The sequence below is a fragment of the Opisthocomus hoazin genome, chromosome 3 (assembly GCF_030867145.1).
Source record: "Opisthocomus hoazin isolate bOpiHoa1 chromosome 3, bOpiHoa1.hap1, whole genome shotgun sequence".
NCBI lineage: Eukaryota > Metazoa > Chordata > Aves > Opisthocomiformes > Opisthocomidae > Opisthocomus > Opisthocomus hoazin.
Window position 1 is genome coordinate 106,144,743 of NC_134416.1, and position 10,032 is coordinate 106,154,774.

Sequence of the window (10,032 nt, forward strand, 5' to 3'; positions counted from 1 at the left end):
CTTTCTAACAAATGTCTTCAGGATGTAGAGAGAGACAGACAACTGTGCAGCTCTTACAAGTGTAAAGATTTCTTTCTTTTGTTCTAAAATTGAGCAGATTTGAGTATCTGCATGTGTGTAAATCACACACTGCCTGAGAGCTGCACGTGATTTCTCTGCAGTGCTGCCGTAGCGTCGCAGTGTTCAGTGGACACTTCTGTTTCTGTCCCAGTGATCCAGCGGAGTCAATGCCCTGCAGAGCAGCGGCGGTTTCTCCGCAGCACCCGTAACACTTGCTTTCCAATTAAAGAACAATCGTCGTTTTGTTTAAATTCCAGGAAACTTGGAACAGCTGGACAAAAACTTGGAGGCTCTGCTGTGCTTTGCCATATAAAACATGATCCCATGGACCCTGGTGGATGCTTCACGCTGACCTCGGCCAACGTGGGGAAGTGCCAAACCGTTCTCTGCCGGAATGGGAAACCTCTGCCTTTGTCCAGGTGTTACGTGATGAGTTGTGAAGAAGAGCTGAAGAGAATTAAGCAGCACAAGGCCATTATCACAGAGGTGAGACAACAGTCAGGGACTGTTGCAGCTTGCTTGGAGAGTATTTGCACAGCAATGCGTGAAATGACGTGTCGGTGTTAGTAGTGTCTGAGAAGCAGTGTTAATGGTGTGGGTTCCAGAGTTGGGCTTTTCCTTTCAAGGTGAGTCAGATCACGCAGTCAGGTTGCTTCTCCATCCCATTGCCCTGCTGGATTTCGGTTAGCTTCAGAGGGTGAGCAGCGGTGAGCACGCTGCGTTGAAACAGGGAAGCAGACCCCCTCCTCCTAACGGGGAGAGGAATCGCTGCGTTGGAGCTGTCACGGAGAGCCTCTCCGACCAAAAAGGATCAGAGGGCCGAGCACTTGGGGCAATGCCGTCCTTCCCTTAGGAGACTCCTTGCTCCTGGCAGGCTGACTTTGCTGCCTGAGCTCCTGCGTTCCCAGATCCGCCCTTTGACAGGCGGCTCTTGAAGAGAGCCCTTGCCCAAAAGGAAAACCCATCCTGCGCTCAGCTGAACCGTGAGAGAGGAGAAGACTGTTTGTTCCCTGCTCACAAGCACGAGGCCGCCGCTGTCAGTTTTGCTGCTGTGCTTTGTGTGACACATGCATAGGAACGGATAAATTCTGAATCCTCCTGACGGTGACCATGAGCCAGCAGTGTGCCCTGGCTGCCAAGAAGGCAGCAAAAAACTCACTGCTCTGTGCCTGAGAGCGGCGGAGGGGGGTGTGTATCACAGAATCACAGCATGGTCGGGGTTGGAAGGGACCTCTGTGGGTCACCCAGTCCAACCCCCTGCCCAAGCAGGGTCACCCAGAGCAGGCTGCACAGGACCTTGTCCAGGCGGGTCTGGAATATCTCCAGAGAAGGAGACTCCACAGCCTCCCTGGGCAGCCTGGGCCAGGGCTCCATCACCCTCAGAGGGAAGAAGTTCTTCCTCCTGTTCAGCTGGAGCTTCCTCTGCTTCAGTTTGTGCCCGTTGCCCCTTGTCCTGTCGCTGGGCACCACTGAACAGAGTCTGGCCCCATCCTCCTGACACCCACCCTGCAGATATTTAGAGGCATTTCTAAGGTCCCCTCGCAGCCTTCTCTTCTCCAGGCTGAACAAGCCCAGCTCCCTCAGCCTCTCCTCGTAGCAGAGATGCTCCAGTCCCCTCACCATCCTCGTAGCCCTCCGCTGGACTCTCTCCAGTAGCTCCTCATCTTTCTTGAACTGGGGAGCCCAGAACTGGACCCAGCACTCCAGATGGGGCCTCACTAGGGCAGTGTAGAGGGGAAGGAGAACCTCCCTCGCCCTGCTGGCCACACTCTTCTTGATGCACCCGAGGATCCCATTGGCCTTCTTGGCAGCCAGGGCACACTGCTGGCTCATGGTCAACCTGTTGTCCACCAGGACACCCAGGTCCCTCTCCACAGAGCTGCTCTCCAGCAGGTCCACCCTAAGCCTGTACTGGTGCCTGGGGTTGTTCCTCCCCAGGTGCAGGACCCTGCACTTGCCCTTGTTGAACTCCATCAGGTTCCTCTGTGCCCAACTCTCCAGCCTGTCCAGGTCTCTGGATGGCAGCACAGCCTTCTGGTGTATCCACCACTCCTCCCAGCTTGGTGTCATCAGCAAACTTGCTGAGGGTCCACTCTAACTCTTCATCCAGGTCATTGATGAAGAAGTTAAACAAGACTGGGCCCAGTACTGACCCCTGAGGGACACCACTAGTTACCGGCCTCCAACCAGACTCAGCGCTGCTGGTGACAACCCTCTGCGCTCTGCCATTCAGCCAGTTCTCGTGTGTGTGTGTGTATAGTCACGTGCCTATTGATCTTGCCAGGGAAAGGTGACAAGTGGGATCTCCAATGTGACAAGTTGGAAGGGAGTCACTCCAACCTAGTGTGCATCACTGAGGCACGCTCCTTGCACTGTTCCATAGAGGAAAAGGGAATTTTCTGCGCTGAATCTTCAGATGACTCACTGATTCCGTGCACGTTGATGGCTTGTCACTGCTGTCAGCCCTCTAATGGGGAAGCCAACAAGCCGACAAGGTTTTTTTATCTTCTGAGTGGTTTTAAAGGGGAAGCTGTTTGGTCTTGGTTCGCTTTTCTGTGGTTATCTGCTTTATAATAACCACTTCAGTCATCAGCTGGACCAAATGAGTGTAAATCCTCACCTTTGTTGTTCTTCTCGAGCACGCAGTTAGCAGGGTGTAGCTGTCCCCAGCACGCTGACAGAAACAGGCCTTGCTGTCTCAGACACTTGCTCTGCTTATTCTGGCAGCTTGGATTCTAACTAGGACAGGATCCTGGGATTTGGGCGTGCTGGGATTCACTACTCAGATAGGTCCATGCTTGCTGATGTTTTCCCTTCAGATATTACTCCTCCTCCCCTTGGAAATGTCATAGCGAAGTGGAAACGTAGTAATTGGGGCATGTAAACCATTTCACTACAGCTCAGCTGACTGGGCAGCGCAGACTTGCTCTCTGCTGCATTTGACTTCCATGCTTCATTTAAAGTCGTCTTTTTTAAATGAACTTTTGTTTCCGAAGTGATGAGCCAAGATGAAACTTAGGGTTGTTACAGCTGCAAGAGAAGAGTCATAACTGAATGACCTGCCCCTGTGTCAGATGGAGCTGCGTGTGGCTTTGCCGTGTGCGAAGCCAGATGCCGTGGGTGGCGGAGGGATGGGTCTGACTCACTGGTGAAGCGCTGGTCCAGCTGGCTCTCGCAGCTGCAGGAGCAGAATAGATGGCTCTTTGCTGCAGACTTCTGCTGTGTTGGTCTGTCCATAGGTGATGCTGAGGACAAACGAGTCGGGTGTAGGAGGCGTAGCGCAGGGTTGCAAACCAGCAATTCCTGTGCTCTGATCACAGAATGACAGAGTGGTCGGGGTTGGAAGGGACCTCTGTGGGTCACCCAGCCCAACCCCCTGCCCAAGCAGGGTCACCCAGAGCAGGCTGCACAGGACCTTGTCCCGGCGGGTCTGGAATATCTCCAGAGAAGGAGACTCCACAGCCTCCCTGGGCAGCCTGGGGCAGGGCTCCGTCACCCTCAGAGGGAAGAAGTTCTTCCTCATGTTCAGCTGGAACTTCCTCTGCTTCAGTTTGTGCCCATTGCCCCTTGTCCTGTCGCTGGGTCCCACTTTAATATCTCCAGATACTCACTGTTGGTGAAAGGCAAGGAGATGCCGTGTATCCTTGTCGGCTTCGTCTCCAGTTTCCTGTGCTTTCTCGTTTCAGGATGGCAAAGTGAACGGTGTGACGGACTCAACAAGAATTTTGGGGTACACCTTCCTTCACCCGAGCGTTGTGCCGCGTCCTCACGTCCAGTCCATCACCTTAACTCCGCAAGATGAGTTCTTCATTCTGGGGAGCAAGGGGCTGTGGGACAGCCTCTCGATGGACGAAGCGGTGGAGGCAGTCAGAAACGTGCCTGACGCGCTGGCAGCCGCGAAGAAGCTTTGCACCTTGGCCCAGAGCTACGGCTGCAACGACAGTATCAGCGCTGTCGTGGTTCAGCTCAACGTGACGGAGGACAGCTTCTGCTGCTGTGAACTTAATGGGGTCCCACCTCCCAGCCCGGGCATCTTCCCCCAGTCTGTCAACGTGGTCATCAAGGACAGGCCGGCAGATGCGCTCGGGATGCCGTCTTCGAGCAGCGGCATGGCTTCGGAGATCAGCAGCGAGATCTCCACCTCCGAAATGAGCAGTGAGGTGGGGTCCACGGCCTCCGACGAGCCTCCCCAGGTGGCCATGAACGAGAACAGCCCGGCCTACCCGGGGGAGCAGCGCTGCATGCTGCACCCCGTCTGCCTGTCCAGTTCTTTCCAGCGGCAGCTCTCCAGCGCCACGTTCTCCAGCGCCTTCTCCGACAACGGCCTTGACAGCGACGACGAGGAGCCCATTGAGGGGGTCTTCACCAACGGCAGCCGCGTGGAAGTGGAGGTGGACATCCACTGCAGCCGAGCGAAGGAGAAGCAGCTTCTCCAGGTGCCGGTGGAAGCCAGTGACGAAGGTATCGTCATCAGTGCCAACGAAGACGAGCCCGGCCTTCCCAGGAAAGCCGAGTATTCTGCCACGGGCACCATAGGGCGCCGGCGGGGCAACGGCTCCGTGGCGCCGCAAGAGAGGAGCCACAACTTAATCGAAGTCGCGGCGGATGCGCCGCTCAGAAAAACGGGGGGCTACTTTGCCGCTCCGGCGCAGCCCGATCCCGACGACCAGTTCATCATCCCCCCGGAGCTCGAAGAAGAAGTCAAGGAGATCATGAAGCAGCACCAGGAGCAGCAGCAGCAGCAGCGGCAGTACCCCCTGGACCACCTGGCAGACTATTACGATACACCACTATGACCCACTCTATTGACTGCTCAGAAATGAACTCACAAACAAGGAGACTTGAGTGCGGGACCCGGTGGGCTCACGTTACAGCAGGGGTTTTCCTTATCCCTCTCCTTTATATACTTCCTTTTCCTTATCCTGCCACTACAGATAACTGCAGCTTTTCAGTTTGATAGGTTTAATATTCATTGACTTTCTTCTAGAGACGCTTGACCGGTAAAGTTTAAAATAGTTAACCTTCCCTTAACATATCAAGTGTAAAAACAAAAAAGAAATAAAAAAAAAATAATAATAAAAAAAATAAAAAGGTTTAATATATTGCTGAGAAACAGATGATGATGTAATATTTTTTAAAATGGCTTGTTTGTTTTGTTCGAAAAGCAGGGCAGTAGCCAGTGCTAAATGATTTAAGTAATATTGTAATACTGTATTTCTTTGAGAGAAAAGGCTTTTTTTGGTCTTGAAAATGATAGACATTTGTAGAATACGGAGACTAACTCCTAGGAGTTGCTTTACTCTTTCAGGTGACTTAAGTCACTGAGATTCACTAATTTTCTCTGAGAGAACAGTTGATTGGGAAATTCCTGTAAATAGCTGAGTGTTGTATAGTGACGCTTCCATGTTTTGTAGCCTTGGCATTAAGGACACAACCTGAAAAAAACTGACTTTTTTTTCCCGAAGCGACCCTCTGGGCCGTGCTCGTTGGGCGGAACGGACCGAGGGCTGTGTACGAGTTCGCTAGAGCCGAGGTGGTGTCGCCCACTTAAAGAAACCCACTTTTCCCTCCGGTCTCGTCCCTTCCTTCCTTTTACAGACACGTTTTGTTTGTGTTCCTTACTGCTGCCACAACCAGCATGACTGTATAGAGCTCAGTCGCCGTAGGACATTGACATACCGAGAGTTATATTAAAGCCGAATGCACAAATGAACATGTCATAATTTTTGTTATAATAAATATGGAATTTACACCTGATGTCTGCTTTGATGTCTGAGTAGCTGAGCGGCGGCTTTCAAACGGTAGCTGGCCGTGGTCCACCAGCGTGCTGCTGGGTTGAAACCGAGACGTGTTGAGACTTTGTCGGCTCGATCGCATTTTTACACCAACTGCAGAAGCTCACGTGGACTTTTACAATTTAAAGGCCGTGCAGAGTGACCTTTAGAAGATACGAAACAGCTCTCTGAGGGATTGACCTGCTGCTTTTTTTTTTCTCAGTACTAATTCAGCGCTATTGATTTGCCCTTTGCCACAGTATTGACAATGTCAGAAGACCGCAGAGGAGCCGGGCTCTGGCTCTGTCCCGCTGGGACCAAGTCACTGAAGGTAGAACTGATGAAGGGAGAAAGAAACCACTGGATGCAGAGAGAAGAGGGGAAATCTAAGGAGAAGGTGGAAAACTGAATTGGAAGCTACCTTACCTCGACTCAGATTTGTTCGGATCTGTTGAGTGAACGTGAGTTCAATGGCAGTTTGTTAGCAAAAGGGCATTTTTTGGTGATTCCTGTGGGAAGGGAGCAACATCCTTTTTCAATCTTGCCTCCAGCCGACTGCTCTGTTTTAGTTGTCACTCTTTAAAAAGCTGAATTAGTGCGTGGTCCTGACAGGGTCTCGCTCCTGCTTGACATTTGGTCTGTGTTTTGGGAGAGAACGGTGAGAACAGGCTGCTGTCTCCTTATGCTGTGCTAGGGTAAGATAGCCAAGTTAGGACAGGATTGCTGTTAACAAGATTTTGAGTTTCTTTTCCTTAAAATAATAACAATAACGGCAGAGGAACAAACATGAAAATACCCAGTTTGGTAAAAGTTTATAGCCCTGTCTGCTGTAGGTCTAGAAGATTGTACTTTATTGTAATTTGAGCTTCAAAATATCTCTTTCTTAAAAAAACCTCATTAAATAATGTATTAAAAAAAGGGTTATGGTTTATTGGCTAGTAACTCTTAGGTGTTCTCTGGCAAACAGTTTGTACATTTCAAATGTTGTGGAACGATTCCGTTCCCTTGGTGTCCTTGGCAAGTGTTCCCTTTTTGTTTTTTCAGATGTTGCTTGAAGCTGAAGGTGACAACTAGCAAGGACACTACCATGGCCCAGGCAAGCGATTGCAAGTTGAGGGTTTCCTGAGCAAGCTGGAAAATTCTCTGTACTTTAAAAAAAGGCAGTTGTGTTCCTCGTAGCACCGCTGCTAGTGGAGGAGTCATCTTGCTGCCACCAGCCGTGGCCTCTGTTCATGATATGGTGCCTCTGGTGTGCTGGGCTTGTGGGACTCGGGTGAGAGGGCCAGAGCTCAGAGCAGGGCTGGAAGGGGAACCACTTCAAGGGAGGTAAGCTTTGGCTCGGCGCTGAGAACTTACACTCCTTGCTGTGGCCTGTTGTCATGTGAACAGGAGCGTGTGCGCGCCGGCGTCAGACGTTCCCTTCGTTTGAAGGACAAACTCCTCGAACTTGCCAACCCCTGTGGCATCAGCAGCTTACGGGCAACAGTGCGGTTTCTCTCCTTACGCCCTCACCTTGATGGTCCAAACGGAGAGGCCACCAAAGCCTGCCGCTTTCAGCATGGTGCCTTCTGTAAAGTGAACGATGGCGTTCTGGAGTCTGGGCTTCTGTAGCATCAGAGCAACGGGATTTTGGCCAAGGAGCTGTGCCTTGGGTTTTCTGGTCTGCCTGGAGAGGGCATTTGTGGCCTGTCTTAAGTCATCATGGGAAGGATTGGTGCCTTTGTAGGGGCGACTTCATTCCTCTACTGGACTTTCTGAACTTGATCGGTAGGTTGGATGGCTGGGACCATCTTTGGAAAGTTTGCCTTTTGTTTTTAAACACAGGCAAAGGTCAATTTATTCTGGCTTTAAACTGGGACTTGGAAAACAAAATACAGTTTTTGCAACTCGTGACTTTGGTGGATATCACTGTCCTCTTTCACAAGAGGTACGTTCTTACCTCGTGAGGACTGAAGTCATGGATTTTATCTAGGTGCGTTACTATTATACATGATTTTATGATGATGTGCACAGTATGTTTTACACAATTTTGACCTGCCGGGAACTTTCTGACTCGAACAGAGAAGTGGATTTGTTCGCAGGACTTGACAGCTGTAGCAGGGGAAAAGGTTGAGGGCTAAAAAGAAAGGAAGGCTCTCAGCTGGGGAAAATGCAGAGCCGTATCACCTTGATAATCAAAACTTTGGTGTCCTTTGAAACGTGCTGCTAGCCGTCTGTGAGACGAGCAGAAGTGCGTGAACTGGAGGAGGTAGATGGCTGGTGGCAGAAAATATAACAGAGATTATTTCACAGAATCACAGAATGGCAGGGGTTGGAAGGGACCTCTGTGGGTCACCCAGCCCAACCCCCTGCCCAAGCAGGGTCACCCACAGCAGGCTGCACAGCACAGCGTCCAGGCGGGTCTGGAATATCTCCAGAGAAGGAGACTCCACAGCCTCCCTGGGCAGCCTGGGCCAGTGCTCCGTCACCCTCAGAGGGAAGAAGTTCTTCCTCATGTTCAGCTGGAGCTTCCTCTGCTTCAGTTTGTGCCCGTTGCCCCTTGTCCTGTCGCTGGGCACCACTGAAAAGAGTCTGGCCCCATCCTCCTGACACCCACCCTGCAGATATTTATAAGCGTTTATTAGATCCCCTCACAGCCTTCTCTTCTCCAGGCTGAACAAGCCCAGCTCCCTCAGCCTCTCCTCGTAGGAGAGATGCTCCAGCCCCCTCACCATCCTCGTAGCCCTCCGCTGGACTTCCTTTCCTGGAAGATGCGTGGCAGCACCATCTTCTCGAAGGTAACCGGTGGCGTTGCCTTCCTCTGGCTTGCAGGTCTTGGAGCGCACCAGCTACGCCCTCGTCAGTTGTCTCCCTCGCTGCCGGAGGATGAGCTGCTGCTGCAGCACCTCCTGTGTCACCCTTTCAGTAGCCCCATCACAGCTTGGGCACTAGCCATCGTGCCTACAACTCACACGCATTCATTTTCTAGCGAATTGCAGGTGTTTGTTTTTTTTAAGTAGAACTTTGCGACTTTAGCAGCAGATCTGCGTGGCGGTGGGTGTTAGCGGAGTGTTACACCTTCGGAGGTAACTTATGAATCTCTGCCCTGGGCGTGGGTGATGTCTTTTGGGTTCAGCCTTGCAGGTCTGGGTGTGCAGACGTTCACTGGTTTGGGTCGGTTGGGATAACCTAGTGAGCGGTTTACCAGTCCGGGGCGCAGAAGGGCTGGAGTTCATTGAAGCAGAGCAGCAGAATTCAAAGGAATAAACAGAACAGTGACGTCAGGCTGCCTTCCCTGGGCACTGCCCGCCATCGCTGAAGGGACGAGCTGCTCTAAGAGGAGAAGGCGCCCGAGCTGAGCGGTTCTCAGCAGGGCTGTAGGGTCAGGTCCCTCACGGCTTCGGCCCCAGCAGAGCCGCGTGGCCAGGAGGTGGCAAAAATGGCTTTTGGGCTCAGCTGGAACCAGGACATCTTAAATGACTCCACATTTGCTTCTTTCTGTTCCCCTCCTTCACTGTCCCGCTTCGTTAAGTCATTGCCTTCCTTCAGGGCCAGCTGACTGCGCCGTTGCTGGATCAGCTGATTTGTTTCTCACCGGTTTAATCGTTACCTGCGTGCTTGCGCTGAGGGTTTCGTGGGGTGCTGCGTGAACCAGTCTGTCCCTCCGGATTGCTTGCGTTTTGGCGAGGGGTTCGCTGCGTCCTGCGCTGGTGGGGTAAGGGTTCCAACGCCCTGTGTGACCAGGCTGCTGCTTCTACGGAAAGATGGAGGCTAAAATTCATCTGCTGCCTGAGAACAAATAAAACCCTTCGCAGCCGTTCCAATCAAAAGGTGGGGGTGGAAGAACCCTAAATATTGCACAGATTAACAGCAGCCCCAGGGCAGAAGCAGCGAATCATTTATCTAGGACATCGGTGGGGGAAAAAATTCTGTGTTTGCTCGAAGTCCCTGGTTGAAATGATTGGTCCCGACTTTTCCCCAGATTTTTTTATTTATACTTCCATTCCTGTTGAGTTCAACAGTTCATCCTTTAGATCGTGCTTTCTCAGGCTGACGAGCTGGGATTGCGGTTGACTTGGATGCCTCATCCCTACCTTTTATCTCCTGCAGTGAGCTAAGCTTGCCCTCTAGGTTGTGACTGAGGCGGGAGCTGAGCGGGGCAGACGTTATCTCATCTTTTCCCATATTTTCTTAATATTGTAAGAGGAAGGGAGATGCT

The 10,032-nt window shown here is 51.8% G+C and overlaps 1 protein-coding gene across 1 annotated transcript in view; it reads left to right on the forward strand.

Moving 5' to 3' along the window:
- Positions 1–5,817, forward strand: part of PHLPP1 (PH domain and leucine rich repeat protein phosphatase 1) — a 155,487-nt gene extending 149,670 nt beyond the window's left edge. The window contains exons 16-17 of the mRNA XM_075417166.1: positions 318–546; positions 3,747–5,817. Of these exons, the coding sequence (XP_075273281.1) occupies positions 318–546; positions 3,747–4,856 (1,339 nt within the window). The 3' untranslated portion in view covers positions 4,857–5,817. The remainder of the gene's footprint in view (positions 1–317; positions 547–3,746) is intronic.
- Positions 5,818–10,032: the final 4,215 nt, after the last annotated feature.